This window comes from Dromiciops gliroides, chromosome 5 (assembly GCF_019393635.1).
Source record: "Dromiciops gliroides isolate mDroGli1 chromosome 5, mDroGli1.pri, whole genome shotgun sequence".
NCBI lineage: Eukaryota > Metazoa > Chordata > Mammalia > Microbiotheria > Microbiotheriidae > Dromiciops > Dromiciops gliroides.
The window spans coordinates 135,741,777-135,762,568 of NC_057865.1; the positions used below are offsets into that span (position 1 = coordinate 135,741,777).

Sequence of the window (20,792 nt, forward strand, 5' to 3'; positions counted from 1 at the left end):
GAACATGACAACTGTCTACAATTAAGTGAAGGTTATAAACTCCAAAGAGAGACAGTGATTATCATGAATCAAAGGAGTACTACTTTGTAAAGAGATAAAATTAAGAAAAGAAAGTTTAAGGCAAATAGCAGGGGCATTTTGGAATGTTGAGAGGTATTATGTTCTTTGGAGGTTAGTGGCAGCACCTATATCCTTTGAAATGTTTAAAATGGAGCCAATTGGAAGTGCTTATAAAGTACTGAGGCATGCCCTCAACAGTATAGCTCACGGTGGACCCAATGACCTTAGTAGATAGATTTCTCCACCAGTCCTCATTATTTTATAATGTATAAGCCATGAGAGTTGTAATCAATTGCTTATGGTCATTCTTTTCTAATTCCTTTGCTTTCCTTCTATCATTATACACTTCAGATGCCTTGGATGAAAGCTAGTCAGAGGAACTAAGGTTGCAGGAGAATGTCTCTTTATGGTGAACTATGTTATGTGTATGAGGCGGGGAAGGAATAAGCATTTGTATGGCCCTGCAGCAACCTCTCTTTCAGTATTTTATTGGGTCACACAGAGTAATATCCCTAGTCTTGTTGTGTGTGGGTTACATGAAAGACAAGCATTTACTTAACAAGTACTATGTACAAAGTGCTAGGAATATAGAAGAGACAATGCCTAAATTGGCTTTACATTCTACTGGTAGATATAAAATTTGCACAAACACATAAGATAATATAAAGAAGTGATCAGAAAAGACTTCCTGTAGGAGGTGGCAACAAGACTGAATCTTAAAAAAAATGATTAAATATCTTAGGAGGCAGGTGTAAGGAGGTAGAGCAATCTAGGCATAGAGATGGTAAGTTGCATGCTGAGTTCAGGGAATAACAATTAGATTGGTTTGACTAAAATGTAGAATAGTATGAGGGGAGTATATAGAGGAAGCAATGTTAAAGAAATCCAGAAAGGCTGAAACTGGATTGCAAAGGGCTTTAAATGGCAAACTGAAGAGTCTGTATTTCTTCCATAGGCAGTTGGGAGACATTGAGCAATTATTTTATTAAAGTATGGTGTGAAAGGAAGAACTAATACAGATGAAGCAGGTGGGAGTGGAGGGCTGGTAATGTTGGAACCTTAGTCATGTGGGTTGGAGAGGAAATAATGTTCATCTGAAAGGGTATAGAAGTCCTTTGAACACGTAGAAACTGGAGGTCAAAGTCGGGGAGGGACCTTTAGATGGATGTGTAGATTGGATTGGAAGGGTGGGAGCGATGGGGAGTGAGAGGGTGGGGGAAGGGAGAAGATAAGGTAATAAGGATAGGGTAAAAAGTGAGGATGAGGGGCAGCTAGGTGGTGCAGTGGATAAAGCACCAGCCCTGGATTCAGGAGGACCTGAATTCAAATCCGACCTCAGACACTTGACACTAGCTGTGTGACCCTGGGCAAGTCACTTAACCCTCATTGCCCCACAAAAAAAAGTGAGGATGAGAAAGAAAAATAGTAAGTAAAAATAAGATGGAGGGAAATTCACCAATAATAATTATAAGTTTGAATGTGAATGGAATGTTTGTAGCGGTTCTCTTTGTTCTGACAAAGAACTGGAAATTGAAGGGATCTTTTTGTTTGGTTGGGTTTTTTGAGGGGGGGCAGCAGAGTAATGAGGGTTAAGTGTTAAGTTAAGCCCAGGGTCACACAGCTAGTAAGTGTCAAGTGTCTGAGGTCATATTTGAACTCAGGTCCTCCTGAATCCAGGGCCTGTGCTTTATCCACTGCACCACTTAGCTGCCCCCTAATTGTAGGGATCTTTATCAATTAGGGAATGTCTAAACAAGTTGTGGTGTATGGTTGTAATGGAATACTACTGTGCTATAAGAAATGATGAGCTCAATGATCTTAGAAAGGTGTGGAAAGACTTGCATGCAATGGTGAAGAGCAAAGTGAATAGAACCAAGAGAACATTGTCTATAGAAACTGAAATATTGTTGTAAGAATAATTTTGAGCAACTAAGTCATTTTGACTATTATATATACACAAAATGAACATATGAAGAAAAATGGTATCTACATCCAGAGAAAGAATTGATAAATAGAAGCATGTATAGAATACTTTTTTTTTAATGGGTCAATGAGGATTAAGTGATTTCCCCAAGGTCACACAGCTAGTAAGTGTCAAGTGTCTGAGGTCATATTTGAACTCAGGTCCTCCTGAATACAGGGCCTGTGCTTTATCCACTGCACCACTTAGCTGCCCCCTAATTGTAGGGATCTTTATCAATTAGGGAATGTCTAAACAAGTTGTGGTGTATGGTTGTAATGGAATACTACTGTGCTATAAGAAATGATGAGCTCAATGATCTTAGAAAGGTGTGGAAAGACTTGCATGCAATGGTGAAGAGCAAAGTGAATAGAACCAAGAGAACATTGTCTATAGAAACTGAAATATTGTTGTAAGAATAATTTTGAGCAACTAAGTCATTTTGACTATTATATATACACAAAATGAACATATGAAGAAAAATGGTATCTACATCCAGAGAAAGAATTGATAAATAGAAGCATGTATAGAATACTTTTTTTTTAATGGGTCAATGAGGATTAAGTGATTTCCCCAAGGTCACACAGCTAGTAAGTGTCAAGTGTCTGAGGCCAGATTTGAACTCAGGTACTCCTGAATCTAGGGCTGGTGCTCCATCCACTGTGCCACCTAGCTGCCCCCTAGAATACTTTTACATATATAAAATTGTTTGTGTCTAATGGTAGCCATGTCTAGAGTAGGGTGGGGGGAGGAAGAAAAAAAAGGAAAAAAATGAAATGTACATGATAACTTTATTATATATTTAAAAGGACTAGCAAATTGTACACAATAGATTTGCAGTTTCATGTGCAATTCTATTTTTTATTATATTATGTTATGGAAATGCTTGTTTTATTCCATAAATTAAAAAATGAAAGTAGAGTCTTGGTACAGTGGAAAGAGCACAGGCACTTGGGATTCAAATATCACCTCTGATGCTTACAACTTGTGTGACCTTGGGAAAGTCTCTTTAATTTATAGGACCTCAGTTTGCATATCTATAAAATAACCAATTTGGAGTTTCATTCAGCTCTAGATGGATGATCCTATGACTTTAAAAAAAATTGTATCTGTAGCCCCAGTGCCTTGCACTTAGAAATTTAATAAAGCCTTATTGGATAGGTTTAGATTGGTGCCTAACTTACAGCAGGGTGTAGCAGAGGTACAAAGATCATCTGACCCAAAGGTGCACTGATGGTCCAAGACATGAATGAGTATAAGAAACAAAACTAAACATCAACAAACAAGAAAATTTTCATCTCAAATGGTAATTGGTTTAAGTGATACACTTTCAAATTTCTGACAAGACAGATTCAGATTTCAAAATGCCACTTTGTAGTTTTGTCCATGGATGAACGCATAATTTTTTTTTTTTAAAGTGAGGATTAAATGTGAAACTTACTCGGGCAGAGTAACATTGCTGTGATCAAATTAAAGGCCTTTGGAAAGCCAGCCAGCATAGTTTACACGCCAGTGCTTCTATATTTAGGTCTGACTCCCTTTTGCAATGTCAACTGTAACGTTATCTTTGTTTTAAATCTCAGTATCTCAAATATCAGTTGCTACTAGTTGTCCAGTTCTCTCTCTCGGTTTATATCAGAGAGCCCAATGGAGCCTTCTGAAGAAACTGGACAGATTAACAAGGATAACTTTTTAGGAGTTCCCAGTTTATCTGATTCCCTTTCGGAAGATGAAGAATTTAGAGAAAGTTTCAAGCCCCGCTTCTCCCCTCAGCCAAGGCGAAGAGGCTCTGATTCTTCTGAATCAGATTATCCATACCTGGATACTCCTGCTTCAGGTTCACGAAGAGTTTCATTTGCTGATGCCTTTGGATTCAATCTTGTGTCTGTTAAAGAATTTGACAGTTGGGAGTTACCAGGAGCATCTTCATATTTTGACTTTAGGGATGATGTTTTCCACACAGATGAATATATTTTATCTCCTCTGTTTGATCTGCCTTCCTCAAAAGAAGTGCTGATGAAGGAGCTACAGGTTCAGAAGGCAATCCTGGAGTCAGTGGAGTTCCTCAGTGGGGTTACAACTATGAAGGGCACTATCCGAGTTTTGAATGTTTCTTTTGAGAAGTTAGTATATGTTAGAATGTCCTTAGATAACTGGCAGACACATTATGACATTTTAGCTGAGTATATCCCTAATTCTTGTGATGGTGAAACTGATCAATTCGCCTTTAAGATTTCCTTGGTTCCTCCTTATCAAAAAGATGGCGCTAGGATTGAATTTTGTATACGCTATGAAACTTCTATTGGCACATTTTGGTCAAACAATAATGGCGGAAACTACACATTGGTCTGTCAAAAGAAGGAAAGGGAGCAAGAGCCTGAGAAATCACGGGAAGCAATAACTAACAGACAGCTAAGAGGCTGCTTAAAGGTAAAATCAAGGTGAGGTTATATATTATAGTTTTTAGTCTTGAGAAGCTTGAATATTTCATGTCATACATATTTTACTTGTTAAAAGAAATAGTCACTGTACTTTAGGTTATACTGTACGATATGTATTTAAAACCGTTTTTGGCATTAACAAGGTTCATTTTATTCAAACACTCATTACTTAATAGTGGATACCTCTTCTAAATCATAATGGAAGTATATAGATTTATGATAAAGGATGGGCAGGAAGTTGAATGTGTGCACTGTCTATTAATTGATACACCTTTTTGAAGATGTCTAAAACAAGAGAAAGCACCAAATATTTTCAATCTCTTAACATCTCACAGTACCACCAATAACTAATTCAATGTAGACTGGGAAATCTGTAGATACTCCCCCCTTCTCCCTAATATAAAGCTTAACTCCCTTCACTTGTAAAAATGATATATAATTTCCATTGATTTCCAGTCAATGTACCTAAAAGTCTACTCTGAAACTTAAATAAATTTGAAAAAAGAATGCTTCAAAAAGTGAATACTATTGGACTTTTCTGACTGAAAAAACAATTCTATTATTACCTCCTGTGATCTAATAATATAGCTTAATACTTGAAATAGATAAATTTTCTGACTTTTTTGTTCATTTATAAAGAACATTAGAGTGATGTTTCTGATTAATCATATTGTGAGAGCTATGATTACAATAATTAAATGATAAAGACACAATGCAGGGATGAGTAGAAGTATTTAAGAATTTTGACTATGATAAAGCAGGTTGTTATAGTACTTACGTACTAAAATGTAATAGGTTATCATGGTAATTACATTCTTAAAGAAATTATAAACAAAAAGCTAAGCATGGTTTAAAAAACCAACAACCCAACAACAACAATGAACAGAAACCAAGAAATTCAAATATACTGCTCTATGTTTGGGAGCTGTTAACATCTTTTTGGTAGACTTGAAAACCCACATACAATTATAATTAAAAATGTCTGGTTTTTATTACCTCTGTGCCATAGGTTGATTAAATTCTCCTGGTATCAGGTCACCAAACCATCTTTTAAAAGGAAAGATGAATCCATTGTTACCCCTCAGCTGCTGCTAGAAAAGCCCCCAAATTAAAAACAACAACAACAACAACAACAACAACAACAAAACTATTGTTCTATGCAGCACGGCTCTGATTATTTTCTGGAGTTGTCCATTCTGCCAGTTCCTGATGGGGGGACAGGCAGAGGGAAGAAGAGTTTGCCTTTAAACTATGCTGAAAACTTTGCTCTGGAAAAAGCCTTGTACTTAGTGCTAAAAGATACAGGTTCTAGTTTCAGCTCTGTTACTGACATTTGAACAGCGAAGAATCATTTAACCTCTCTGTCATCTAGTTTTCCAGTTTGGGAAGATCCATTCAGATAATGTAAGTGACACTAAAAAGCATAAAGTGCTACATACATACAAGACATTGCTATTAATTAAAAAGAAAAAAAAACACACTAATGGTCTATGATTTTAAGGTAGTTGCAGCAGTGAAATGTTTTCTCCCTTAGGTTTGTTAGGACTTATGCTTTGTATTCAGCTGTTAAGTATGAATGAAGTTCCCTCAAATTTGCATTGTGAAGTTATCTGTAAATATAAAAGTAGAGTTATAACATCTATGTATGCTAAGATGATTACTTGTCTGTTTGCCATAAGATTTGATTATCCACCCACTTAAGAAATTGTTTATGTAATTCTGAAAGCATAGATAATATCATTATTAAAATTTTAATACATATCTTCCACATTATAAATGTGCATATATTTGAGACACTTAGTGAGATCCTTATTAATTGATATTTATTTGGCATCTCACAACTTGCTACTTTTCAGAAGAGTAGGACTTTGGAGACAGTTCTGAGGGCTGAAAACAAAGTGCTATTTTACCAAATGGATTATTATGTAGGATTAAAATGTGACTTTGAAAGTGTATGTATTGTAGGCTGTAATCTGGTAGAGATAGGAAGTTCCCTATGCTTACCAAACTTGATTTAATGCCAAGAACAAAGAAAAGGCATGTATCAGGCTTGATCTATTTCTGTTTTTTTTAATGAAGAAAACTTTATAGTTATACTAATTGAAGTTTTGTATGAACATGCCTAGGATAAAAATACATGCATACAAACACACAAATATATACCTACACATAACACATATGAATATATACATATCCATGTGCTTATATATACATATATTCAGACATATGTACATACATACACATGCACATATACACATTCTGAGAGAGAGGGAGAGAGAAAATTTTCAGAAGAGCTATCATTGAATTATAGCAGACACCATTCAAGTTCTAATATCACTTTAGGGAAAAACCTGAGTCTTAAACCACAAAATGGTCTAAAGGCCTGTAAAGTTTCCTAATGAGTTATAAAAATGGGGAAAAAAAGCCCTCCCCCTCAAACCCACAAATACATTTTCTGGAGTTCTATAACTTAAAAATGACCAATATAATTCAAACCACATTTTGAAAAAGGCACTTTCCTCTGGAGGAGGCTTTCTGTGCCGAGTTTCAGTCCAACATGAATTTTTACATCTGATTTATATACCACTCAAAATGGAGTGTATAAAGGAAATCCTGACAGATCCTTAGAACAGCATGTGCCATAATAGAATATTTATACAGCTTTTCCATAATATAATTTATATGCAATGGGTTTCAAATATTCCTAAAACTCACACAAGAGAGTACTATCAAATTTCAAAATGAATATTACAGTTGCTTTCCATTGCAAGGGGTTTTGTCAGGAAAAAAAAATTCCTTTACCTTATTAGTGTGATATCATAAAACATAAGATTATATTTTCCTAAAATAAGGATGAGCTTAGACTCCTTTGCTTAAATGAATTATTGTCTTTGACACATGGTTGTTGTTGCATTAGTGAATGTGAATTTATAGTTGTTACTATAAAAGGTGGTCTGGCATTGTAGATGAGGAACTGTCTAGAGTCAGGAAGATCTGAGTTCAAGTTTTCCCTCCATTATATACTTTTCTTTTTGAGGTAATCTGGCATTAAATGACTTACCCAGAGTCACACAGTAAGTAAATGTCTGTGGCTAGATTTGAATTCAGGTCCTTCTGACTCTAGGGCCAGTGCTCTATCCACTGTGCCACCTAGTTTCCCCTCATATACATTCTATGTCACTTAAATTCTTAATGTTCAAGGCAATTCTGTACAATTATATGTTACAGACGAATTACTGATTTGTATCAGTGGAGGCAATTTTCACACTGGGAATTCTCCACACTTATGAAATTATGGATACAGACCAAAACAAATAAGTGATACATTTACATAACACCTAAAGAGATCAATTTATTTGTCCCTTCCTTCTGGGGAAGAAAAAAGCATATGAGATTTGCCTCATGCATACATATATGCATGGAGGCAAATAATTGATACTCTATAAATATCATTTAAAATCAAAATGGGGGGACTGCTACAGGCAGCAACATCTGTCTGGATTCTAAAAGGAATATTAATTATTTTTAAACTGAAGTTATTTGGGGGGGGGGTGTCTCAGATTTCATCTCATGAAAGTGCCTGTAATCTCCACTTGCAAGTATATAGTGAACTGGGGCAACACATTCAGAAGAACATAGTCTCTGTCATTGCAGTCACTCCCTTATGCACTATTTTTCCTTTTAAAATATTTTTATTTTTAATTTATTAAATTAAACAAGCATTTACATATTTGAAAACAAAAGATGATTGCACAGGAAACTGAAAATCTATTAGGTACAAATGCAGATTTTCTCAGGCTAAAATTTGCAAATCTCCACATTGGCATGGATAGTCTTTTTTTTTTTAAGCTTATTTTATTTCTGAAGGTCTGTCCACTTTGGATTGACTAAAAAATGCAGAAGAACAGGAAAATACAGTTATTAAATGCTGGGCATGTGACTGAGATATTTAATCAAAGATATTTAATTGCATTGAAGTTAAATTGAATGGTCCTGGATTTTTTTTTTATTTTTTGGCATTTGGATCTTCAGAACTCAAATGAAATCCTGACACATTAGTAGGTGCTTAATAAATGCTAATTAATAACTGACATATATGCTATGAAACAATTGAGTACCTTCATAGACATGGCTGTGCTATACAAACAAGTCAAACGGACTTAAATGATACTTTGGGGAAGTAAATACAATAATATGTTTTAAATTCAGATGTAAATAAAATTTATATAAACTCATATGATAATCTTGAGGAGGCAGTATTGTATAGTGTAAAGAGAATTAGCTTTGGTGTCAGAGGACCTGGGTTCAAGTCCTATCTCTGATACTAATTTATCTGAGTGAAAGTGACTCAAACTTCCTTTGCCTCAGTTTCAGTCTATAAAATCAGCAGATTGTATTAGATTATTACTAAAGTTACTTCCAGCTTTAGATTTCTGATCCTATGATCTTTAAAAGCAGGATGAGTGGGGGCAGCTAGGTGGCGCAGTGGATGGAGCACCAGCCCTGGAGTCAGGAGTACCTGAGTTCAAATCCGGCCTCAGACACTTAACACTTACTAGCTGTGTGACCCTGGGCAAGTCACTTAACCCCAATTGCCTCACTAAAAAAAAAAAAAAAAAAAAGCAAGATGAGTGTCTTATTACCTACCCGATGCAATTTAAACACTCCACAAGACTCTACTCAGCCTCAAATACATCTCCTGCTGCTTTCCACAATGCCTATAGTGTCCCTAATTAAAGCTTCATTCTTTTTGGGCCTTGAAGAACTTTTCTTTCTTTGTTTTTTTTTTTTTTTTTTTACGGGGCAATGAGATTAATTAAGTGACTTGCCCAGGGTGACACAGCTAGTAAGTGTCAAGTGTCTGAGGCTGGATTTGAACCCAGGTCCTCCCGAATCCAGGGTGGTGCTTTATCCACTGCACCACCTAGCTGCCCCCTAAGAACTTTTCATTCTTTAGGAGCCCTCTATTAAAATGCAAATATCCTGAGAAGCATAATACCTGAAGCAAATATGGCTAAAGACATACTAAAAAATTTAATTCATAAAAGAATTTGCAAATATGGTAGATAGTTGAGACCAAAGGCTATTGGAAATGAAACATGGCTTAGTTATCTTGGGGAAAATTGGAACCACAAAAAGGAATGGCGGGAAAGAGAAAATGCCAAAGCAAGCTTCACCTATTTCAAGACTGACCTTGCCGTTTTATAGTGGAAATGAAGCAATCTATCAGATTTAAAATAAATAATTTTAGAAGAAATATGTACATTACACTTTCTCTTAGTCAAGGTAGTTGTCATGGAATGTGTGGAATGCATTGTTATCAGCAGACTCTGTACTTGGAGGGTGGTCTATGAGAGGAGATCACTTCTGCTAGGTGCCCAAAACACACTCTGATCTGTTCAGGTTCAGCTACGATATGTTTTTTTTCCCCCAAACAAACCAAATCTAGACATTTTCAAAGTAGAGAAATAATGTAGTATGGTTACTTGGTAGAGTGTGATAGCATGGACAGAGAGAAGAAAAGAGATGCCTGAAAGATACAGATGTCAAAGATAATGTTAAGCATAAGCCTGCAAAGCAATAGATAGAAACAAGCAAAGCCAGCAATAAAAAAGGGGGAAATAAGATCAAACATTTTAATTTCATTTTAAAACTACAGTTTTCCTAAATGGAGTTGTAAAATCACAAGAAATTGGAGACAAAAAGCACATGATTATGCAGCATGTTCTAATTATTGTACTGAATTTTAGTGATTCTGGGTTTCTAAATACTCTGAGATTCCTATCCATGAGTGTCCAAGGTGCTGTAGATAGATTCAAGGTGGAGGCAAGGATTTATTCATTTTGCAATCAGACTAGTCCTAGTAGGAGCGTCTATTTAAAGGGAAATCTTAGACAATAATAATAACTGTGTCAGTCTGTCAGCAAGCATTTATCAAGCTTTTTGCTGGGTTCCATGCATTGTGCTATATTCTGTGCATACAGGAAGCGGGGGGAGAGAAAACAATTCTTAATGAGAATGTTCTCAATGAGATTAAATTCTAATGGGAGACAATAAGTGAAGATCTAGGTATATATAAAAAATGTCCTAAGTATGTAAAAGTAATCCTAGATGGGGAGACCCTAGTATCTGGGTGGGGAAAAGGTGACCTGCAGAGGGGTGGGATTTGATCTGAGTTTTTGCAGAAGCCAGGGAAACTATGAAGCAGAGAAAAGAGGCAAGTATTCCATAAAAATTTAAGAATGTCTTTGGTAGATATTCCCATTCCCAAAACTCAGAATCTCCAAAATACATGCAACAAAATGTTTTTGAAATATAGACACCTAGAAGAGGAGATCAGAAGGACTTGGAAAGAGGATGAAATATGTCTAACCCTAATTGTCCTTTCTGCTACTGAGGTGGCACTCAAGATGCTTTTAGGGAGTCTTCAAAGGATGTACTTACATCTTGATACGTTCTCAACTACAAAAACCAATTATTTTCCCCACCTGTGCAGTAGTCTATGGGACATTAAATATAAAAGTATAACATCAGAATTTTCCTTGGTTTATCAAGGTGGGTCCTTGCCCCAGAGCTGTTTTTGACAGAATACCATTGAAAAAAAATATGAGAACCAGATGATGATGGTGGTGGTGCTGCTGGTGGTAATGATGATGAGAGCTGATATTTATATAGCACTAAAAGGTTTGCAAAGTTTTACATACATTTTTCTCATTTGATTCCTAGAGTCCTGTGATTAAGTGCTTTAGGTATTATTATTCCCACTTTATAGGTGCAGAAACTGAGATGGATAGTGTTTAAATGACTAGCCCATGTCCAACAGTTATTAAGTATCAGATACAGGCTAAAGTAAGTAAACCAGATTTCTCCTGACTGCAGGTTCACTCCTCTTACCATTACACCTGACCACAGTAAAGCAGCAGTGCAGAAAATGAGGTTGCAGAGAACTTGCCAATGGCAGGTGCCTTACTTGGGATCTTTCAGCTGGCAGGCAGGGAATGGCCCCACCTGTGGCACTGAGTAGGCTGCCCACCAGTTTCTATTTTCCTAGGAACCCACGAGTACTCTAATACATTTCTGCTCACAGCAGGTCCATTCCAGATCTATAAACATTGGTAGTCTCTCTTTTTTTTTTTTTTGCAAGGCAGTGGGGGTTAAGTGACTTGCCCAGGGTCACACAGCTAGTAAGTGTCAAGTGTCTGAGGCTGGATTTGAACTCAGGTACTCCTGAATCCAGGGCCAGTGCTTTATCCACTGTGCCACCTAGCTTCCCTAACATTGGTATTCTCTTAAAGTTGATTAGAAACCCTAGAGTGAGAGGAGAGCCAAGAACACCCCCCTCCACTCTCCACCCTACTTCCCTAGTTTCTCTCAACCATTAACTAAACTCACCATTTTTTTAGGGCAATGAGGGTTAAGTGACTTGCCCAGGGTCACACAGCTAGTAAGTGTCAAGTGTCTTGGGCTGGATTTGGACTCAAGTCCTCCTGAATCCAGGGCCGGTGCCAACTAGTTGCACTCAGCTCATCATTCTTTTGGCTAAAAACTAAAGTCATTTTTGGGATCACAGACCCTAGAACTTATGAAACTGACTTAGGACCTTGAGTCAGGAGCATTTCAAGCAGAGATGCCAGCAAATTAAATGAAGAAGTATGTTTTTGGCATTTTTCTATCTCCTGTTGAATATTAAAATATAGTTTTTGTATCTGCCTGTATCCTACAAACAGATCAGAGAAATAATGTTTAATCTCTCCTACAAAATTAATAATAATCAGAGAAATTATAATATCTTATATCTCCTACTAATTAGATCAGAGAACATGATATCCATACCTGTCCTGCTATGAAACAGATGAGAGACAGACAGAGAAAACATAATATCAATTTAATATCTTGTCCCAAGAAGAAAGACATAATACATAACATGTGAAGACTTCCCTCCTAAGAGTGAAGCTCAAAGTTCCCCTTCTTTCTAAGGGTTTTTAAGGTTTCTTGCTCACTGGTTACAGGGTGATATCAGTTTTACATGGTACAAATGAACCTAAAGCAAATACTATAACAGGTAGCTTAAAGACACAGGAAGGGTTTACCAAGGACAAGGATGTCTAGATATTTGCTCTATTTACTCTTTGGGGGAAAGATGATAGTGAATGGGGACTCATTAGTTGAAGTTTAATCAAAAGGGGCATTTTGATTTGTTTACTTTTTGGCGGGGAGAGAAGTTAGTAAATAAGGACTTAAATGCTATCTATCTGGGTTCAGCCTGAAGTTTTAGCTAAAGGGTATTTTCCAGAGTCTCATAAAATCCATTTGGATAATAAGGTAACTCCATCAAATCCAGGTGATCCATATATTCACATTAACACTCCATTCTTTGCCTTCTTCCCCCTTCCTGCCCCCATCTCCAGGAACCTATTGTCTTCATGCTCTCTGCTTTGGAATCCCACTGGAGACTGTCCTTCCCCATAACTCACCCTGCCTCCCCCCACTGCTCTATCAAACCTGTTTTCAGCTATTTGCCATGCAGCAGATGCTAATAATATGTATTAAGGAGTTGATGACTAACAAAGTATAAAAGCTAATAGTGGACAATGCTTTAACCTAAAGGAGTGAGACTCGAATGGTAGAATATCAGAGTCAACTAGTGGTCCATATACACATACAAATCCATACACTTACACACATATATGTGTACTCGTACACATTCATATGTAAACACATGCTTATATACACTTACAAGAACATATTTATACACACACATATATATGAAAACAGGAGAGCCATCTCAGATCATCACAAATTATCTAGACTAATCCTTACCCTAAGTATGATTCCCATCTACATCAATACCTGCCTCTGTTTGTATCCAACTATGGGGAATTCACTATCCTCCAAAGCACTCTGTCCCATTTGGGGATAGCTCTAATTGTGGGGTTTTTTTGGGGGGGGCATTTAGGGTTAAGTGATTTGCCCAGGGAAACACAGCTAGTAAGAGTCAAGTGTCTGAGGTCAGATTTGAACTCAGGTCCTCCTGAATCCAGGGTGGTGCTTTATCTACTGTACTACTTAGCTGCCCCCCACCCCAGCTCTAATTGTTAAAGATATTTTCCTTACATTGAGTTCAAATGTTTCTTCATATAATTCCCATTCAATGATCCCAATACTGACCTTTGGGGTGAAAGAGAACAAATCTCTTCTATTTGACAATCTTTTAACTATAGGAATAGAGCTATTACGTTCTACCTAAGTCTCAGGCTAAATGATATTAGAGATTATTTATTTATTTATTTTTTGGTCGGCCAATGAGGGTTAAGTGACTTGCCCAAGGTAACACAGCTAGTAAGTGTAAAATGTCTGTGGCTGGATTTGAACTCCAGTCCTCCTGAATCCAGGGTGGGTATTTTATCCGCTGTGCCACCAGAGACTGCCTCCTAGAGATTCTTATAACAATGTTTTGAGTCACTTTACCATCCTACATGCTATGCTCTGGAGACTTAGTGGATTATCAACATTTTTAACAGCTCTCTGAGAATGTGGCGTGCAAAATTAGACAAAATTTTTTGAAGTTGGTCTGTCTTGGAAAAAGTAAAGTAGAACCCCTCATTCTAGAGGAGAGGTTCTTAACTTGAGGCTTATGAACTTGTTTTTTAAGAAAATATTTTTATAATTAGTTTTAAAAGAATCAGTTTCCTTTGTAATCCTATGTATTTTTTGCTATTTCATTTTCTACATTTGAAAACATTATTCTACAAAGGTATAGTTCCAAATTGCTCTCCATAATAACTGGGTCAGTTCACAACTCCACCAACAGTACATTTTTCCACATTCTCTACAACATTTGTCATTTCCCTTTTCTGTCATATTAGCCAATCTGATAGGTGTGAGGTGGTACCTCATAGTTGTTTTAATTTGCATTTCTCTAACCAATAGTAATTTAGAGCATTTTTTCCATATGTCTCTAGATAGCTTTAATTTCTTCTTCTGAAAACTGCCTGTTCATAACCTAAGACCATTTATCAAATGGGGAATGACTTGTATTTTTATAAATTTGGCTCAGTTGACTATATATGTGAGAAATGAGGCTTTTATCAGGGAAATGCTATAAATCCTGCCCTCTCCCCCTTCCCCCAGTTTCTTGCTTCCTTTTTAATTTTGGCTGCATTGGTTTTGTTTGTACAAAACTTTTTAAATTTGATGCAATCAACTTTATCTATTTTACATCCTGGAACGCTCTCTATCTCTTATCAGAATATTTATGTATATATAGAAACTTTCTTTTTGTTAATGACTTCCCTGGGTATATGTCTAGCAGTGTGATCCCTGAGTCAAAGGGATTACTAATTCCAAACAACTCTCCAGAATGGTAGTATCAGTTGACAACTCTATCAACAATACATTAATATCCTTTTATATCTACAACACTCCAACATTGACTAGTCCCATCTTTTGTCACAAGTGAGACTTTTCTGGTTGTGAGGTGAAATCTTATGGTGGTGATGATTTGCATTTCTCTTATTATTAAGGATTTTGAACATTCTTTTGTATGGTTGTTAATAGTGTGCATTGTTCTTTTGAGGACTTTTTGCTCATATCCTTTGACTATATATGGATTGGGAAATACATATATATCTTATATCTTTGTTAGTTGCATAAATGTCTTGGATATCCCAATTACTTTTTAAAAGATCTGTTGTTCTGTGTTCAGCAATCATATTCATTAGCTGTGGGATACAGTTTGAGTTGGGGTCTTTAAATTCATTTCAGGCAGCTAAGTGATCTTGTACCATCTCACTTTGCGGGGGACCACAATTCATGGAAGAATAGGTTCATAGAAATTAGAGCTAGAAGAAAACTTAAAGAATATGTTGTCTCCCATGAAACATTTTTGTTTTTATCATCCTCAGTTTAGAGATTATTCTCCTTGGATAGGGAAAAAATAGACATAAAGTAGAAATTATGGAATTCTGTTTTTTCTCAGTAATCATTTATTTCCTCTCCATTCATACCAAGCAGGAAGTCTTATCCATTGCAATCCTCCTCTTATTCCTAACAGTGTTAACAGAATAAACAACAAAAGACCTTTTTGCTTTCTTTAGTATTTATGAATTGCAAATGTAAATTCATACTGGACTTTAGCCTTCCTTCAGGGATTTACAAGACCTCAAATTCTTTCAATTCATCTTGAGTTTACCTGCCCTCTTCCACATATCACTTTAAAAATCTGAGTTCATTAATGAACTCCCTAAGCATCTATATTGTTCTCTTTAGGTATCATTTCCTTTTCTTTCTCATTGGAATTATTTGCTTCGGTTTTGCCAGAATTTTATTCTTGAACCCATCTCATCCCTCTTGGTCTAATTTCCCTTTAAGAATGTCAGGCTGTTGGATATGATTTTATCTGTCTTTTGAATTCTTTTGACTACAATCTTTTAAAGTTTTAGATGGAGGTGAGATTATGCCTAATGTGAGGCCACCAAGAATGATGGGAGTTAAGAGGAAGGAAGATTGCAAGCTAGATTGCAAACTTCAGGAAGGTGGGATGGTGACTTTGAAGTCAGTAAATATCAAGGATTAAGGCTGGGGACAGGATGAAGCAATGACTTTATCTCAACAATTTACTGTCACTGTGTAGGAATTTATTTTTAGAGGTCTCTGATTGTTTACTTTGTAGTTTATTTAGGATTCTAGATTTCCTACTTTGTGCCTTTTATTCTTCCCCGCCCCCCCCCCCCCTTTTAGGCCCTCATTTGGAGGAGAGGTAAAATTAGAAAGAAAATATAGAGATTAGGGTAGGGATTGGACCTGTGATTTCAATGGTGTACAGAGCTCCCAATGAAGAATTTCCTTTATCAGAGCATGTTGGCACCTTCTCTGCAGCTGTTTGGCTCCTTATTAATGAACAATGTTGGTAAAATAAAAATGGAAAAGTAAAGAAGTCCCAAGTTGAGGTTTCTAGATTTCTTGTGAATTTCAATCGATCATATTCAATTTCATTTTAGATGGATACTCAAGATGTGGCTATATATATAATTTGATTATAGATATGCTTTTACTGGACTGAATTTTTACTTGAATATGTAAAGGAGTTGTGATTTCAGCAGTGTAGGGGGTGTCCACTATGAGAATTCACTCCACTAACATATTTCACAATTTGTTTTTGACTTAGAAACTGGGTCCTAGGGGGAGTTGCCAGACTAGTCAGTATCAATAATGGGATCTTGGGGCAGCTAGGTGGTGCAGTAGATAAAGCACTGGCCCTGGATTCAGGAGGACCTGAGTTCAAATCTGACCTCAGACACTTACTATGTGTGTGACCCTGGGCAAGTCACTTAACCCTCATTGCCACCCCCCTCCCCAAATAGTTAGATCTGAACCCAGGAAGTTCTGACTCCAGGTCTAGTATTCTATCCACTGTGTAACCCTGCTTCTCATTGACTTTAGATACAGAAAACAAACTGATTTTTTTAAACCCTAGATTGTTTTAAGTACTCTCATATTTTGCTAATTTGTTTAGTCTGTTTAATGACTATAAGAAGAAAAAAATCCTCAGGACAGAGCTCTCTAAGCCCCACCATTTTTGATTTCTTTGCTGCCACTCTAAAAGAATCACCCTGTTTAACAGACATGGTGGTGTTATTATCTATTATATAAATAATAACTAGTTTTGAAACCTTAATCATGCCATCTTGCTGCTTAAAGAATTTATGACAAATAGAAATAAATTGCTAAATTGGACTTTTATACCCTAATTGTTTAGTGACAGAGACCAATTGTACATTAAACAAACCTGTCATAGAGATTTTAACATCCTCCTTTCCCCATCTCCCCCCCGCCGCCCCCAGGTGATTCTGAAAATGGTCGGTCTGTGTGGCACATCAGGGCTATTCAAATCACAATAAATAGAAATAGAATTCTAACAATAAAAGAGCTGTAACTGGCATATGTGCAGCTGTGGCTGTGATATTTTGATCCTTTTTCGGATTTTCACTAATACTAATGAAGTAAAGGTCCTCCTTCACTCTACCCCCAATGATCTACAGGGCATGCATCCATAATAATGAAACACCATGCCTTAGAGTTATGTGGGACTCACTTCATGAGTAGATTTTATTCCAATAACATCCTGGGTGATTTTTTTTCTCATGATAAATTAGGCTATGATTCAAAAAGAACCTTTTGACCCTGAAGTTCAAAAGAAAAAAAAAAGCATACTTGCATTGCTACAAAATTTTTTGTTGGTGTCCTGGACCAGTAGAACCCTCATAGAGCATTGCTTATCTATATTTCAGCATCATAAAGTTATCAGAATAGAAAATAGGTAAAATGCCCATGTTTCACTCATTTCATTGTGTTGTAATATGAAAAGCACTATATTTGAAGCCAGTATTAGGTTCAGATCCCAATTCAGTGGCTTACTATGTGACCTTGGACAAATCATTTAACACTTTAGTTTTCTGATTTATAAGTTGAGCAGATTGTAGGTAAATCTTTAAAGACCCTTACTAATATGTTATTCAGTGATCTTCTGAAGACTAAGTCTAATGGTAAGGACTGTATTTGTGATTTTATTGGGACAGTAATCTCTGGGTAAGGAATTCCCTTTAATAATGTAGGTTGGCACTTTCTCTGAAATTTATTGCCTGGACCACTGAGATGTTAAGTGACTTATGAAGGACCACACAGCCAGTACTTGTCAGAGTTAGGCTTTAAAACCCTCATCCTGGCCTCAAGACCACCTGCTATATTACCTTCCAAAAACTAATATCCACAAATAAATTGCTACAAATATTAGTGGCTCTAATTTTGTTAATTTAATTGACTAATTTAATTAATTCTGCTTCAAGGGACTTGAAATTGAATATACAGATTTTTTTTCATGGTTTGGCAAAGGGAAAAGAATCATGCTTTTGATTTAGTGTCCATAGCAATTCCCTAAGATTATGTTTTCCAGTTTAAAGAAAGCTATTTTTTTTGTTATTGATGTCAATAGAATACTTCGTAATTTCTTTACTTTCTTTCTTTCTTTTTTTGGTGGGGCAATGAGAGTTAAGTGACTTGCCCAGGGTCACACAGCTAGTAAGTGTCAGGTGTCTGAGGCCGGATTTGAAGTCAGGTCCTCCTGAATCCAGGGCCAGTGCTTCATCCACTGTGCCACCTAGCTGCCCCAAGTACTTCATAATTTCTAAGAAATTTTTAATAGATCATATTGATGGCTTTTAAGGGGCCATTTGGACTCAAGTAGAATTATTACTGAAATTATCCCAAAAGATTTTTTAAATGTCCTTTTCAAGTCCTTGGGAAGACTGAAATCCTTCAGAATTTGTTCTGGATCCTGACAATAGCTTCTATGAAGACACATCTTCTTGACTTGAATATCTAACTCCTCTTGTAACTTCAATCTTTTTACTCTTTGGATGTCAGTGGAGATGGAGAATTCAGGATCATCATCTTTATACTTGGATGCTTGCTGATAATAATGCTGTCTTCCTGGAGGATACCTCTGTTCAAGAATCCCCCATGCCCCCAACCACATGACTTCCATGCCAAACATGTAGATAAAATGCTGTGTCTGAGTCATCTTTGACATCCAATTTGCTAAACACTGAGATACCTTTACAAGTTTCCTTTTGAAGCTTGCCATATTGTTCTTTCCAGTCCTAAAAGGTGGAATCTCACATGGAAGGTAAGAGTACTAGGCTGGAAGCAAATATTTTTGTTGTGATCTTATCATTTCCAGTCATGTCTGACTTGAGGTGTGGCTACATATAATTGGATTGCACCTATACTGTCCTATACTTTGTTATGCCTTTTGGGGTTTTCTTGGCAGAGATACAGGAGTGGTTTGCCATTTCCTTCTCCAGTTCATTTTACAGATGAGGAAACTGAGGTTAATGGTATTAAGTATTAAGATCACTCTCATCTGTGGTGCAATGGGACAAGTGGTGAATTTGGAGTCAGGAGACTTAGGTTCAAATTCTGGCTCTGACATTTATTAATTGTGTGAACTTAGTCAAGTTACTTCACTCTTCTGAGGTGCAACTTTCTCATTTTAAAATGTTTTATTTTAGAATATTTTCATGCAATAATATTATATATATAAATTTATAAAAATTTTATATATAATTTTTATTTATAATTTTATTTAACCATGTTTGTTAAGTGACTACTATGTGGATCTAATAGGCAACTGGAAAGGATTAAAAAATGATGCACTTTATGCTTTATGTCCTTGAGGAGTTTATATTTGATCACTCTAACAAAAACCCAGATAGTAGTCATATAGTTAAGAATGGGATGAGTTAAAGAAGAGATCTACATAAAGTAGGTATACTGAGTACTATTAACCTCATTTCACAGATGAGGTGACTGAAGCTTAAATAAGTCAAGCAATTTGCTCATAGTCACACAGCTAGGAATGCTGGAAGCAGGAGTGGAGGCCGAGTCTTTCTGAATCCAAGTCCAGCCTTCTATCCACCAAATTAATGGGTAATGTGAAATCTGTGTAATTCTCCTTTCTCCTTTGAATACAATCATTCATAGAATCTCCTCATGATGCCCTTTTTTGAAGCAAGATATCATGCCTGGCCTGAATATCCCTTTACTCAAGGGGTAAATGAGTCAGGATTAGTCACCTCTTTGGATAGAACAATGAATTAAAACAAAAAGACAAGAACTCCTCCCTCCTAACCCCACCAACATCCCCACTCTTACTGCACAAGTCAAAGAAGTGAAAGAGAATAGAATGATCAGACAAAATGGATCTCAAGAGGTCATTTAGCTTATTCTCCCTTAAGCCATAGACCAGTAGTCAAAACATCCTGGAAAGATAGCATGTTAATACAAATTTATTAAATTTATTTTAATTAATAAATGAGATTTAATTAATCAAATAAAAATTTAGAAATTTTCTCTTAGATGTCTAGATCCAATAGTGTAATTAATACATTAAATTATCATGATCTTTGTTAGCTTTATATTTGTGAAGTTTGACCAAAGAACTTAAGTATTCTAGACACTTAAGTGGAAATTAAAGTAATTTTACTCCCCTTCTTCCATTTGAACACATGGTAGGCATAATCATGCTACAATATTTTACAAAAAATGGCTTTAATGTTTGACAAATGAAATAAAAGATCTTAAAGACATACAGAGCAGAAAAGGATTAGCCCAGTTATGTAGTAAAAATGAAAACTTGAGTGGGACATCTGTAGCTCATTGACAGAAAAAGAACAAGATGGAGGTCCACATTACCATAGGTTGAGTCTTTAATTGAAGATTTATGAGAAAACATAGACAAAACTTTCAGAGGATAAGGCATAAAGAAATAAAAA

The 20,792-nt window shown here is 36.2% G+C and overlaps 1 protein-coding gene across 1 annotated transcript in view; it reads left to right on the plus strand.

Moving 5' to 3' along the window:
• The first annotated feature begins 3,662 nt into the window (after positions 1–3,662).
• Positions 3,663–20,792, plus strand: part of PPP1R3A (protein phosphatase 1 regulatory subunit 3A) — a 72,018-nt gene continuing 54,888 nt past the window's right edge. Inside the window, exon 1 of the mRNA XM_043968639.1 lies at positions 3,663–4,461. Coding sequence (XP_043824574.1) covers positions 3,668–4,461 — 794 coding nt within the window. The 5' untranslated portion in view covers positions 3,663–3,667. The remainder of the gene's footprint in view (positions 4,462–20,792) is intronic.